This window comes from Aulonocara sp. 'chitande type north' Nkhata Bay, linkage group LG9, assembly GCF_057382095.1.
Source record: "Aulonocara sp. 'chitande type north' Nkhata Bay isolate Kocher_YH1m ecotype deep benthic linkage group LG9, A_spYH_male_GT1.1, whole genome shotgun sequence".
NCBI classification, from domain to species: Eukaryota; Metazoa; Chordata; class Actinopteri; order Cichliformes; family Cichlidae; genus Aulonocara; species Aulonocara sp. 'chitande type north' Nkhata Bay.
The window spans coordinates 14,900,757-14,915,604 of NC_141352.1; the positions used below are offsets into that span (position 1 = coordinate 14,900,757).

The following is a 14,848-nucleotide window of genomic DNA, read 5'->3' on the forward strand; positions in this document are numbered from 1 at the left end:
GCGTCTCCCTCTGTTCAGCGTGATGTCGTCCCTCATGCTGCGTGGATTTCCCTGTGTCTCTCTCTCCGAGTGTTAGTTTACTTTTCCCAGTTTAGTTTTGTATTTCCTATGTCCTGCCTCTTCAGCAATAAAGCTGCCTTTTTGAGTTCATTCCCTCGTGCCTGTGAGTCCTGCATTTTGGGTCCTCCTCCTGCCTGCCACACAGCCGAGCCTTGACAGTACGACGTCACCAGTAATGGATCCAGCGGACTCACCGTGGAAGCGCAGCTCCCGTTTTGACGGGACTCGGCTAGCGCTTGGAGGGCCTCCGTGCTGCCGCTCCTCACTAGCTGCTTACCCTTCGGTCCACTCACCTGCTTCCTCTCCGCGGACGCCCAGGTCTCGCAGAAAACGCTCCAGCCGGTCCCGGGAGGATTACTACGAGCCTGCAAGCAATCAGCTCACGCCTGCACAAGCCTTCTACAAGATGTTAGGGATTATTATCGTGCCGCCCGACTCACCCAGCGTTTCCACTTCACAGCAGGAGCCTGGGACTCTTCTCGACCAACCGCCTAGGGTGAGTGACAAAGTCCCCCTACATTCGCCTTCTGTGTCGAGGGATAAACGTACCGTTTCCCCCAAGGCCGCTAACGTCGGCTTCATGAACTCTAGATCTTCTGTTCCTCCTGTTCCAGAAAATGACAGTATTTATTTTGAGAGCGATCGTTTCCACTTTGGTTCAAAAGACTGTGCTTCTGATGCTCCTTCGGACCCAGGAGTTAAGACTGTTTCATCTGGAACTGTTTATTCTGGAGCTATGTTTATTCAGTCAGCTGCCCGTCCGCTTTCAGCTCAGTCCCCTGCTCAGCAGCCGTCTGTAGCTCAGTCTCCAGTGTCACCTGCTCAGCAGCCACCTGTAGCTCAGTGTCCTGTGTTTCCTGCTCAGAAGCCGCCTGTAGCCCAGACACCAACTCCACCACCACCATTTTCGCCCCAAGCTCTGTTAGCCGCCCGGCCCGAAGCTCTGTTAGCCGCCCGGCCCGAAGCTCTGTTAGCCGCCCGGCCCGAAGCTCTGTTAGCCGCCCGGCCCGAAGCTCTGTTAGCCGCCCGGCCCGAAGCTCTGTCGCCACCTCCACCACATTCAGCCTCGCTTCCCATAGCACAGTCACATCCACAGCCTGACTTACTACAAACCTTATTTCAATCCTTAGCCCAGTCAATAGCTCAGTTGGTAGAGGAATCATCAGCCTTATCGACAGCTCAGTTAGCTCCCTCGCAGCCCTTCACAGCTCAGTTAGCTCCCTCGCAGCCACCCTCAGTGCAGTCTCCAGTGCAGTCTCCAGTGCAGTCTCCTTTAGCACAGTCACCCACTCAACCACCAGCACCACAACCATCACTACCTCTAGTTCATTCCCCTGTGAAGTCATTAACTCCACCACCTACTCCACTCTCACCACCACCGTTACTACAGACATCAGTTCAGTCCCCTGTGCAGTCATTTACTTCTCCACCGTTAGCAGCTCAGGTCCCCGTGTGTCCAGCAGCTCAGGTCCCCGTGTGTCCAGCAGCTCAGGTCCCCGTGTGTCCAGCAGCTCAGGTCCCCGTGTGTCCAGCAGCTCAGGTCCCCGTGTGTCCAGCAGCTCAGCTCGCACCTGAACCTTTGGCCCAGTTCCCCGTAGCAGTGCGGTTTTCCAGCCAGCTTAACATTGAGCCCGGGGTCCTAATCCTCTCTGGCTCTACATCGGCTCCTGCTGGAAGCTCGGATGAGCTCATCCAGGACTCCGCGGCTTCCACGCCGCCATCTACCTCGTCCGCTGGGGGTTCCAGTGAGCCCGGCCAGCACCTCCCTGTCTCCGCTGGAGGGTCCGAGGGGCCCGTTCAGCCTCCTGTCTCCGCTGGAGGGTCCGAGGGGCCCGTTCAGCCTCCTGTCTCCGCTGGAGGGTCCGAGGGGCCCGTTCAGCCTCCTGTCTCCGCTGGAGGGTCCGAGGGGCCCGTTCAGCCTCACGCCGCATCAGCTGGAGGGCCCGAGGAGCCTATCCAGCCGCCATCTGCGACCGCCTCGTCATCGCCTGGCCCGGCTACATCTGCCTGTGCTTCTGCTACGCCTGGCCCGGCTACATCTGCCTGTGCTTCTGCTACGCCTGGCCCGGCCTCAGAGCCTTCGTCTGCTGCAGCCTCCTCAGAGCCTTCGTCTGCTGCAGCCTCCTCAGCCTGTGCTTCGCCTGGTCCCGTCTCGACTGGTCCTGTGCCCACCGGGCCTCGGCCAGTACGCCTGACACTGGAGAGCCGCCGCCGCTGCCTTCCGCGCGGCCGGCCCCCTGAACTGCACCGTCATCGCCTGAGTGGCCGCCGTCGCCTTCCGCACGGTCGGCCCCCGGACCAGCGCTGTCATCGTCGCCGCCGCCTCCCGCGCGGTCGGCCTCCTGAACTGCTCCGTCGTCTCCTTCGTCGCCGCCGTTGCCTTGCGCACGGCCGGCCTCCTGAACTGTTTCCACGTCGCCGCCGTTGCCTTGCGCACGGCCGGCCTCCTGAACTGTTTCCACGTCGCCGCCGTTGCCTTGCGCACGGCCGGCCTCCTGAACTGTTTCCACGTCGCCGCCGTTGCCTTGCGCATGGTCGGCCCCCTGAACTGCTCTGTGTTTGAGTTATTTTCTTGGGCTCCGGTGTTTGCTGTGCTCTTCTTTTGTTTTCTGTTCCGAGCCCTCCGTCCTGGGCCCCCGCCGCCCGCCCTGGGTTGTTTTCTGTTTGGTTTTGTTTTTCTGTGTTTGGGCTGTCTGGAGCCAGCCCTTGAGGGGGGGGTACTGTCACGGTCCTGGGTCTCCTGACCCAGCGTTTTTAGTTCTTTGTGATTTTCGTATTATTGTACTTGTGTGTGATTTATTCTATGGCTTCTAGTTTTGATCCCTTGCCCTTCATGTCTCCCTGTGTGCCCCTCTGTGTATCTGTGAGCCCTCGTCTCTCCTTATGTTTTATTCCATGCTTCCCCTGCCCATTATGTCTAAGTTCTCCCCGTGCTCTCTCTTCCCCCTGTGTGCCCTCTATGTATTTATGAGCCCTCGTCCCCTTTCGTGTTTATTCCGTGTCTCCCCTGCCCGTTACGTTGGTGTTCTACTCGTGCTCTCTCTCCTCTGTACTTCCTGTTTCACCTCTCCCGTCAGTGTTCAGTTCACCCCGCCCTGTCTCGTTATGATTATCAGTGTCACCTGTGTTCCCCGTGTGTTCCCACTCCCCTCGTTAACCCTCTGTGTATTTCTGTCTGCGTCTCCCTCTGTTCAGCGTGATGTCGTCCCTCATGCTGCGTGGATTTCCCTGTGTCTCTCTCTCCGAGTGTTAGTTTACTTTTCCCAGTTTAGTTTTGTATTTCCTATGTCCTGCCTCTTCAGCAATAAAGCTGCCTTTTTGAGTTCATTCCCTCGTGCCTGTGAGTCCTGCATTTTGGGTCCTCCTCCTGCCTGCCACACAGCCGAGCCTTGACACTTACAAAGACAAAGATGATCACATAATTATCTTCATCTCTGCTGGAAGCATCAAGGATGTACTCAATTTTCATGCACTGCTTCTGCAGTTTTTATTACTTTTTATTCAGTAAATAATTATTTTTATATCCTGATATTTTAAAAAGTGAAAACTTTGCTCAAAGTAAATTCCCCTTTTTTACTGAAACTCCATCGGATCCTTCACTTGAAATCGCTAAAACACTTTCAGCTAGGACACCAAATAAAACTGTTTTATCCTCCTCTGTGATTCTGTTTGTTGCAATAACTACAGTAATATGAGTTCCTGATGAAATTGTGAAGAAGAGATTTTTTAACACTTTTCCCACAGCAGTGATTCACTCCACAGACCACTTTTAAACCCCCCCTGGTGTATTCAATTTGGACACATCATTCTCTGCCCGTCCAGCACTCCTTCCACAGTGAATCCCTTCTTCACCTTTGACCATTTACATTGCTTATCTCATCATATTCTCTTCTGGGTTTTTATAAATACACACCTGTCAAGTCCTGTTATAGTCCATCTTTTTTATTAGAGTGACTTTACGCTAATAAAACAGACAACATATTAATATCCTGAAGTCTCTAAAAAAAGCTGAAAATGTTTAGCACAAAGGATCTTTTCTAGTATTGTTGGCAAGAGATAAAGAAAAGTCATTCTTTTCCAATTATCCCAGAAAACATTATGTGGCATTACCTCAGAGCCTTATTTCTCTGCCCTACTGTGGGTAGATAATGACAGCACGGCAGCCAGACTGGAAGTTGCCTGTGAAAATCTTTCTCACAAAATGTTTTACTTTACAAAAGAGCTATCCTCTGGAGATGTGTCACTGCTGTCATCAACTTTTTTGCTCAGATTTTATGGCTTCGCAGTTCATCTCTGTTTTTATCAGATGAACGATGACTGTAAATTACTATGCATGGCATATTGACAAAGCCATTTGGAATCCTTATGGAGAAAAAGTAGCATCTTACGGCAGCAGGCACAGCGATTGGGTGGCTGGAGTGATCAACAGGCAGATGATAGAGAGGGGAGAATTTAAGAAAAGAGAGGAAAACACTGGAAATAAGTTTGTTTTTCTTTGGCATATCTCTGGCTGCATATATGAAGTCACACTTGATGCTGGGACGAGGCGAAGTCACCGAGGTAGTTAAACAACTCCTTGGTGGCAGAACCCCTGGTGTTGACACGCCTCTACAATGTTGCGTGGAGATCAGGGGCAGTACCCCTGGACTGGTAGACTGGGGTGGTGGTCCCCATCTTTAAGAAGGGGGACCGGAGGGTATGTTCCAACTACAGGGGGATCACACTCCTCAGCCTCCCTGGGAAATTCTATGCCAGGGTGCTGGAAAGGAGAGTTCGTCCGCTAGTCGAACCTCGGATACAGGAGGAACAATGCGGTTTTTGTCCTGGTCGCAGAACACTGGACCAACTCTTTATCCTTTCAAGGATACTTGAGGGTGCATGGGAGTTGGTCCAACCAGTCTACATGTGTTTTGTGGACTTGGAGAAGGCATTCGACCGTGTCCCTCGGGGTGTCCTGTGGGAGGTGTTGCGGGAGTATGGGGTGTCTGGCTCATTGCTACGGGCCATTCGATCCCTATACAACCGTTGCAAGAGCTTGGTTCGCATTGCCGGCAATAAGTCGGACTCGTTCCCGGTGGGTGATGGGCTCCGCCAGGGCTGCCCTTTGTCACCGATTCTGTTCATAATTTTTATGGACAGGATTTCTAGGCGCAGCCAAGTGGCGGAGGGCTTTCACTTTGGTGGCCTCAGAATCTCATCTCTGCTTTTTGCGGATGATGTGGTTCTGTTGGCTTCATCGGGTGAGGGCCTCCAGCTCGCACTGGAACGGTTCGCAGCCGAGTGTGAAGCAGCGGGAATGACCTCCAAATCTGAGGCCATGGTTCTCAGCCGGAAAAGGGTGGAGCGCCCACTCCGGGTCGGGGATGAGTTCCTGCCCCAAGTGGAGGAGTTCAAGTATCTCAGGGTCTTCTTCGTGAGTGATGGGAGAAGGGAGCTGGAGATCGACAGACAGATTGGTGCGGCGCCTGCAGTGATGCGGACGCTGCACCGGTCCGCCGTGGTGGAGAGGGAGCTGAGTGTAAAAGCGGAGCTCTCAATTTACCAGTCGATCTATGTCCCTACCCTCACCTATGGCCACGAGCTGTGGGTAGTGACCGAAAGAACGAGATCGCGGATACAAGCGGTGGAAATGAGCTTCCTCCGAAGGGTGGCTGGCCTCTCCCTTAGAGATAGGGTGAGAAGTTTGGCCATCTGGGAGGGGCTCAGAGTAGAGCCGCTGCTGCTCCACATCGAAAGCAGCCAGCTGAGGTGGTTCGGGCATCTGACAAGGATGCCTCCTGGGGTTGGTGTTCCAGGCATGTCCCACTGGGAGGAGGCCCCGGGGCAGACCCAGGACACGCTGGGTGTCCTGAAATTATATCTCTCGGCTGGCCTGGGAACTCCTTGGTGTTCCCCCGGATAAGCTGGAGGAGGTGGCTGGGCCCCCGCGACCCGGGGTATGATAAAGCGGATGTAGAGGTGTCTTAAGGTCCTGACACAACCTTTAAATCAGACTGAGGTCTGGACTTTGACTGGGCCATTCATGGCCATTCTGTTGTAGATTTGCTTGTGTGCTCGGGATCATTGCATGACCCATTTTGGCCAAGCTTTAGTTGTCAGACAGATGGCCTTACATTTAATTCTAGAATACTTTGTATACAGAGGAGTTCAACCCAATGACTGCTGCGTGCCCTGGTGCTGTGGCTGCAAAAAAAAGACCAAATTTTCAATCCTTCACCAGTTTGCCTGACAGTTGGCATGATATGTTTCTACTGTCATGGTGTGTTTGGCTTTTGCCAGGCATGGCAGTGTGCATTATGGCCAAACAGCTTCAAGCTGTTCTTTCTGTCCAAGGGACATTGCTCCAGAAGTCTTTTAGTTTGTTCTGATGTAACGTTGTTAAGCCTCCACGTTCTTTTTACAGAGAAGATGGTTTCTCCTGGCAGCTCTTATGAAAAAAACCCTATTTGTTCAGTCTTTTTTTCATTTTTTACTGCTATGAAAGTTTAATATTCAACATGCCGGTGCCAACAGAGCATGTTGAGTGTAGAGCTTAGATTTGAGTGGGTTTGTTGGGACATCCACTTTTTGAAAGATTGCTGCACACCTGGAAGCTCCAGACCAGCAAACTGCTTAAACTTCTGCTTTTATAGAGGCGCTCACACTTGCTTATAATCATTTAATTAAGTGCATTAATTAAGCATCACTTGGCTGCTGTTTAACTTCTCAATTCCTCTGAAAGCAGGAAGAATGTACTTTCAAAGGCATGTGTCAGCCACACTGTAGCTCACTTGTTTTTTAATCATTTCATTCTTCAACCCTATTACCAAAAAAAGAGTGTTGCTATGTGCAATATAACTCAAAAGATTCATTTTTAGCAAATCAGTTAAAATGTAAAAATAAATTGAAATATTTCCAATTAAGCAGGTCTGAATTTAAGAAATTATATACATTTATGTCTAATTCAAATTTGTTGCAGATTTTTATAAAAAAAACCCAAAAACAAAACAAAAAGAAACGGAGCATCGTTTGCTAAAGCTGCATTTTGTTATAATGTAAACAACAACAAGAGTCTGAGTGCTAAGTTGGCCGGCTTGCAGTCTGCATATAAAAACATTTGGCACAATATCAAAATAAAAATAATATATAGCAAAGCCACAGAAATTCTTCACCATCGAGTATACTTTTTTTTTTAAAGTTTACCTTTAAAACTACTGTAATTAGTTTCATCAGTTCTCAGACACATAGTGTTCTTACAAGATGATGTGATGCCATCCATGATAATTATTCAGACGTCCCAAATTACAAATAAAATGAAACTATGACATTTGAATAAATATTTGTACGGTTTCCATTGAAATATTGGGATTATTGTAGGTATTGCATGATTCTTTAATGAATAAATGTATATCTAGGTTGAGTCATTTTGCTTTTGCTGTAAGGATGCAAAGATACCATTGCTTGAACAAAAGAATAATGTACCACACAGGTTATCAGTCTGTATAGTTTTCAGTTTTACATGATAAGTAACTTGTTAATAAACACTGTTAGCAGGCCTCATTGTATGTTTCTAATGGTGAACCAATCAAAAGCATTTGACCCATGGGCCTGTGCGTCCTTATAGCACGCTGACTATCATAATCTATCCCTTATTTGAAGCAGTAAGTGAAACATTACCACTGATGGAGCTGCCTGTGATGAATTTGCCATTTTCATTCACCATTTTCTTCATTTAGAAAAATGCTCCATGCAGCGATGATAATCATGTATTATGTTCTGGACAGACGACAATGACTGAGACATGTAAGTGACAAATGTGACAGACAGATATGGATTGCAATTTGTCATTGTAAAACATGTTATTTAACTTGCCTCTGAAGCAAATTTACTAGATTTCTTCTTCTTAGTACAAAGATGACTACTAAAAAAAACAATAATCACAGTAGTGGGCTAAAAGAAAACAAAAAACATAAATAAAAAGAAAGAAAGAAAGAAAGAAAGAAAGAAAGAAAGAAAGATGTATTGTCTAAAGCAGTTACTTATAGTCTGTTCTGATTGGTGTATCTCTGCAGTCCTATTAAGACTTGTACCAGCAAATCTCCAAGATGTATTTGTTTGAATGGATTATAAGGTTTGAAATATCTGAAAGCACCTTTTGTTACAATATGTAGATGTTTTTAATTTAACTTTTTGAAATAAAACCAGTCTGTTAGGGAAAACCATTTGCATACAAGAAGAACTTTAGTATTATGTGATATTTAATCTTCATAAGTTAAATGGGTTTTCTCTCTCTCTCGTTTGCACTAAATGCAGGCAAACGGGGGATTGCGAGGACATCAAGACAGAGAGAGTGCAGGTCCCGAGTATTTTTTTTTGTTAGGGCTTTCATGTGTGGATAGAAGAGGAATGCACAAGTGTAATGACACCACCACCTAGAGAAGGTGGGGGGCACTGTCTGGCTATTAGAAACGGAAAGGCATTTAGAGTGTGTGCGTGTGTATGTGTGTGAGAGACAGAGTGGGGGGCAGAGAAAGGCTGAGATAAGTTCAGCACCACGGACAGAGCATTAGAGCGCTGGCCAGGAGAAACCAGTTCAGGGATTTGAGATGTGCACTGTCATGCCTTCTTGAACTCCTGAAGGATTTGCTGTCCGCTACATCCGCACCCATTCGTGTCGTCCTTTGGACGGTGGAAACTCGGCTGCTGTTTTGTTGTAGTCGCTAAACAAGGGAGGTGAGAGAGCTGCAGAGATAAGTGCGCTCTCTTTGCTAGCACAGACCAGTCTGTGTTTTGGCGCCATCCTTACATCATCTCTTTATTGGGGAGAGAGAGAGGGAGAGGGAGAGAGAGAGCGCGCGCGAGAGAGAGAAACTCCGTGCAGCCGGGCTCCTATCCGCCAGTCCTCAACTGAGAAGCGAGACTGACGGACCGACTGGCGTTACAGCCACTCAGCTGTGTGTTCCCCTCTCCCGCTCTCCTGCGCCCACAGCAGCCGTGAAGATGCGCCGGCACCGTCCTGCCCAGGGACTGACGTTGTTATTGCCGGTGGTTTTATGGATTTTCTGTCATGTCAGCGGTGTGCACGGAGCTCTACCAACAACCCGTAAGTTGTTCTTTTCAGTATTTTTGAAATGGTCTTCCAGGGCTGTTTGGGTGAGAGTGGGAATGGGTGAGAAACAAACGATCTGCCTGTGGAGAGAAGCGGCACAGGTAGAGGTTTACGGCTACGTTAGTAGTGCCGGGCGACAGAGGCAGTGAGAGGCAGAGGTTGAAGCGGGGTCGACTTTTGAGTTCAAGCCTAAACGTGTTAGCGCTTTAGGGTCTGTGGTGCCTTTATTTTTGGCGCACGGGATTTTTATGACCGCTGAGATGTTTAATTGCGTTTTTTTTAGGAGACTCCAGAAATTACTTGAGTATTGAGGGATAGTCACAGAATTAGTGAATGGCATTTAAGTTTGGCAGTAGTGGTTTGCTGTTTATTGTGGAGTCCCAGTCATCAAAGTGGACCCGAGAGAAGAACAGTTGGAAAACGGTTCAACTTCCAACAAACGGTTCCCCCCCTCCTTTTTATTTTCAGCGCTTTCCTGTTTTTTGATGTTCTGTAAGAACATTACATTTGGTTTTAGACTATTGCGTTTGCATAAAACAATCCAAGTAAAGAGATTTTGCTGAATGCCCATTTTCTTTTAAAAAGAGTTGTGGTCTAATAGGGCTAAGCTGTAACTCTCAACAACTAAGGGTGCATTGATTTGAATGGTTTTGTCTACTTGTAGGGTCTGATTTAGTTTTTTTATGGTGTGCAGTTTGCATTCTGATTAGACTCTCCATCAAGCTCACTGGTCTCAGCATATTAAAGCCTAAGCCTTTTTTTAAGGTCATTGGAAAACTTAGATGATTCTTGGAACACTTGATGAAGGCTTCTATTCGATCCACGCTGTAATTTCAGTCTTGAGAGTTTGTTTAAACATTGCCCGGTGTTGCATTTGTTCTTCACTCTAATTGTCACTGTCACTGACATACTCCAGGAATTCAGTGTTTATATTTTATGAACATATCGACCGCAGTTGTTTCTTTTTCTACTTTTATAGTATACTGAAGTAACTGCGTGTCTGACAGTTTTGATATAGAATGCGTTATTACTGGTCTTATCTGATTTTTATTTATTTATTTAACTTGGATTATCCAGCCTTGGTTCAGTGGCATTGCGATCTTGCTGACGGTGACTGAGCCGATACTCTGAGGGTTCAGTGTAACTGATTCCCCCCGCGATCGCAAGGGCTTCTCAGGTCCTGGATGGATGTGCCCGTGGACGCGCCTCATTAATCATCCCATCTGACAGACAACAACGGAGAGACGCTACCGCGAGTCGCTTGAGCAGGGGTACGCGCGCGAAGCAGTGTCAGAGAGCGTGACGGGAGGCAAAGGATACCTGGAGAGTTGGAAGAGTTTGCCTGTGCGTTTCTCGCGCACAAAGCTTTCGTTAATAAGAGCGACCTCACAACGATCAGGTGTCATTGTGGCAACGCTTGATAAGATGTGGAAATCCAGAGTCCTCTTACTCCCGTCACCTGGAGGGTCTGACCGGGGGAGCCTCGCTATATCTGAGAGGACAGTGTCTCATTAAAAGTTAGATTTCAGATCGCTTTAAAAATGTATCAGCTCTTACATTTTCCTATAATTAGTGAGTGAGAATGTGTTTTACCATTTATCTAGCGCCTTTAATATTATAATGCAAACATGTGCAAGTCTGTAAGTGTTTCCAGTGTACATTAAGCATGTGTGTTCTGTGTAAGACAAAAAAAGCGACGGAAGGATTTTTTCCCCTGTTCATGCGGGTTTATATTCATTTGCATGTTAGTTGTGAATTCATCTAAGTTTTCACAAATCCAAGTTGAATCAAGTCTTTTTTTCTTTCTTTCTTTTTTAATCGGGCTGGTACATTCACACAAGTCCTCGGTCTTACTTTAAAGGAAGATAGATGATAATCTGTGAATTGTACACTCACCATAGAATTCGACAGATCAGAAACAGAAAAACATTGAAAAACAGCAAAGGTGGTCTGAAGCCAATGCAATGGAGATGATAAAGTGATACGCTGAAAAACACAAGAATATGCTCCAAGAGGACATCCGGCAAGTGTTACCAAATAAGATAAGACAGAGCCAAATGGCCTTCTTGCTACCGTGAAAACCTGGGAGCAGGGCAGACTGCACAAACACATAGACACACAAAAACCACAAAAAAGGGAGACAGACACAAACAGTTGAGAGCGAGAGAGGAAGAGAGAGAGGAGTAGTGATCAGACTCCTGGAGGATCAAGATTCAGCTCCAAAAACATCTGGACCGAAGCACTGACAGCCAAGGGAGAGAGCGATGCCTCAAGGATGGATAGGGGTCTGGTAGCAGCAAGCACAAGCGAAACAGGAGTAAATATAACCAGGCAATCCAGTGAAAAGTTAAGAGGAAACAATGATTTTAAGTGTGGATTTAAAGCCCTGAAGGGAAACAAACAGGGAGGTTATTTCAGAGGAAGGGGGATGTGATTGGTTGGCTGTGAAGCTGGCTGATTTCTTATTAACTCTGGGGCCAGACACATGCCCTATTATTGCGTCCTCTTGCAGCGCTTAGTGCAAACATTTTGAATCAGATCAAAGTTTTACAAAAAGGGAAGCTTCATGCTGTCTCATGAAATAAAGTGTTTCATTTTTCTATCATTTTATTGGGTTAGGGTTAGAATTACGGTTATAATTAGATGAACATGCATGCACAAATATAGATACAGTAACTCAGAAATACATATAAGATGTACACTCAGCCATCAGATACATGCAGTGGAAGAAAAATGGGTTATGTCTGTCCTTGGTGTACTTTAGTGGTATCCTCTACTGAGCTGTCACTGTGCAGTATGTAAATCTGTTGTTGATGTACTGTGTCAAGGCAAGGTCTGCCTACCATAATGTTTCATTATCATTTCATAACCAATCAGACTTTAATTTTTCTCTTTACCATATTTTTTTCTGATTAAGTTGGTTCACACAGAAAATTCACGACTGGATTATTTGCTCAGTGTCCATATACAGTGCTAACATACTTAAATATATTTTATATGCACAGATATTTTCCTTGGTTGTAAAATATTCCAAGAAGAGCTTGTTTTATTTAGCTTTAAAGGTTATAATTTTAATTAATTCGCTTTGAACTCTCTGGCGCTCCTTTGCAAAGCTGCTATTCATTACTCGCATAGTAAAGGACAAGAATTAAATTTTTAAGAGTCACAGCACCAGTGTGTAAAACGTAAAGGATGTGCCTTTAAGTCAGTGTGTTGGTGGGACTCTGGGTGGTTAAATGGGATGCCCCTAGAGCCTGTCTGATATAGAATCAGATTAGCCTTTTCTCATCTCATTAAGCTTGCCAGGCCATTTGACATAGACATCAGTCTGGTTTCACCTCCAGGGCAACAAGTCAGGGTCTCCTGTTCTTCAGTATACATATATAAAAAACAATATAAAGCCAAATGGTGACATTTGCACACAGAAGTGTTCTTGTGTGAGTGTGAATCACTGGCAGTTTTTCCAGGTTCTGGTCCAAACAAATCATTTGACACTGGAAAAAGAAATTTAGCTTTTTTCCACTCAAATAAATGATTGCATTTCCATTCTCTTCTACTGGGATATAGAGTGAATATGGTTATAAAAGCAAACCCTTTAACCACCACATGGGTCAACTTCTTGCCAATTCTCTGTCTTGTTTTTGTGTTTGTGTGTCTGAGATGGCTCCCATTAGGAGGTGATAATGATAGGATTAAGGCTGCAGGAAGCAGACTGGTTAGGCTCAGATTAGAGCAGCACTACACTTGCTGTGTAGCTATGTTTGGCCCTTGGATATTTATATGTGTGCACCTGCCTGTGTTTTGGGAATGTGTGTGTGTGCGTCCACATTTGTGGATTAATCATGCACTGAGACAAGTGAACCAGAGCTAGGAAATAAGGTGTGGATGTTAATTGCACTGCTGTTTCTCTGCTCTACCCCCTCCATCTAAATTGCTGCCTTCCACCTGTTTTTTTGCTCCTTTGCACTTCCTTGATTGCTTATCCTCCTTTTCTAATTCTCTTTGTAGCTCTTCCTCTACCTTTACACCTACCTTTATGCCTCCTCAACAAAATCTAGCAAAAATAAAAAGCAAGTCATCTCCTATTTTTCCACTGCCTCAACCCTACCTGTAACTGTAGTGATTCATCTCTCTCACCCCTACATTACTCCAAATTCCTCAGTCTTTCTCTCATCATTTTTCCTACATGTACATGCCCACTTCCCACACTTGTATTTTATCCACAAGAGAACATATAAAACATATAAAATATTTAAGCTAAGATAATGTACAATTTTAAGAAAATTAAGAAAACTTAATTAGCTCATTTTTAATTTGATGGGAGCAACACATCACATAAAAGATGTGACAGGGCCAAGTTTACAACTGTTAAGGATCCCCCCCCCCACACACACACACCTTTAACAACAGTCTGCAAACATCTGGGAACTGAGGAGACCAGCTGCTGGAATTTTGGGAGAGGGATGTTATTCAATTCTTGTATAGTATACGATTCTAGCTGCTCAGCAGTCCTGGGTAGGGCTGGGCCATATCATACTCTTCACGGTAATACCAATATAATTTTGGGCAACGATAGAAAAATGAAATATTGCGATAGAATATGGGTAAAACGCGCATGCGCAGTGCCTTTATTATCATACGCACACGTCGGAAAAAGCATGGCGGCGAAAGCAAATCGTTGAATGAAACGGATGAACCAGAATTGGTTTGTAAAAATGCTGCAACTTCAGTGGTGTGGAACTGGTTTTGCTCTTGTCCGTCAGACACAGAACAAAGCACTATTTTTGGTAGCGCATGCTAGCGGGCCGTCGTTATTGCCGTGTTTTTTTGTAAAATACGGCACACTTAAAATCAATCCTTTGATTTTTCTGAAAATCGACAGTGCCCCTTATAATCCCGTGTGCCTTATGTATGAATTCTGGTTGTGTTTACTGACCTCGAAACGATTTTATGTCGTACACGGCCCTCGAAAATTTGTCAAATGTTTTACTACGACTTTGCTAAGCTACGAACCCGCACCGCTTGATGGATTGTTGGAGCATTACAGCTATCATAGGCAGGAGCATCGCAGAGTGATACGTACTGTGCTTCAACATAATATTACCGTATTGTGTGTGTATAACCTCTTTTTAAGTTTTGTGGATAATATGCATAGCTATGCTGAGGATATGTCGGACAATTTCCACTGGAAATGCCTTTTGGTTAAACTGTCAGCAAGGAATTTGCATTTGCACTGTTAAATTTTTCTATAACTTTAATTCACATAAAACAGCTGCTTGTTTAAGTGAAAATACATTGATGTTTTTTTTGCACTAATAAAGTTGTGGAGTTGTAAAGTATTTTGTCTAGTGTCAATTATATCGTCAGTTATATCGTTATCGCAAATTTTCAAATGTATATCGTGATAAATATTTTTGGTCATATCGCCCTGCTCTAGTCTGGGTCTGGGTCTTTACCATATATTTGCTTCATGATGCACTAATTACCTTTCAGTGTAGACAGTGTCTTCCCAGATGTGCCAGCTCCATAGGCACTAATGCATCCCCATACCATCAGAGATCCAGCCTTTTGAGCGGAGTGCTGATAACAAACCATAAGATCCCTCTCCTCTTTAGATTGGAGATAACGGGCATCAGGTATTGATTTTCAGTCTCATCCCTTGCACACAGAAATTTCTCCAGACTCTCTGAATCTTTGAAC

The 14,848-nt window shown here is 45.8% G+C and overlaps 2 protein-coding genes across 3 annotated transcripts in view; both read left to right on the forward strand.

The window, feature by feature from the left end:
* Positions 1-235: 235 nt before the first annotated feature.
* On the forward strand, positions 236-3,461 carry LOC147321861 (uncharacterized). Its single transcript, XM_086305027.1, has 2 exons — positions 236-683; positions 1,059-3,461. The coding sequence occupies exons 1-2, from the start codon at positions 236-238 to the stop codon at positions 2,621-2,623; spliced, it is 2,013 nt and encodes a 670-aa protein (XP_086161153.1). The 3' UTR covers positions 2,624-3,461.
* Positions 3,462-8,627: 5,166 nt separating this feature from the next.
* The window catches only part of cntnap2a (contactin associated protein 2a), a 409,058-nt gene continuing 402,837 nt past the window's right edge, over positions 8,628-14,848 (forward strand). For both annotated transcript variants that reach the window (XM_086306026.1, XM_086306027.1), the window contains exon 1: positions 8,628-9,142. In XM_086306026.1, coding sequence (XP_086162152.1) covers positions 9,040-9,142 — 103 coding nt within the window. In that variant the 5' untranslated portion in view covers positions 8,628-9,039. The remainder of the gene's footprint in view (positions 9,143-14,848) is intronic.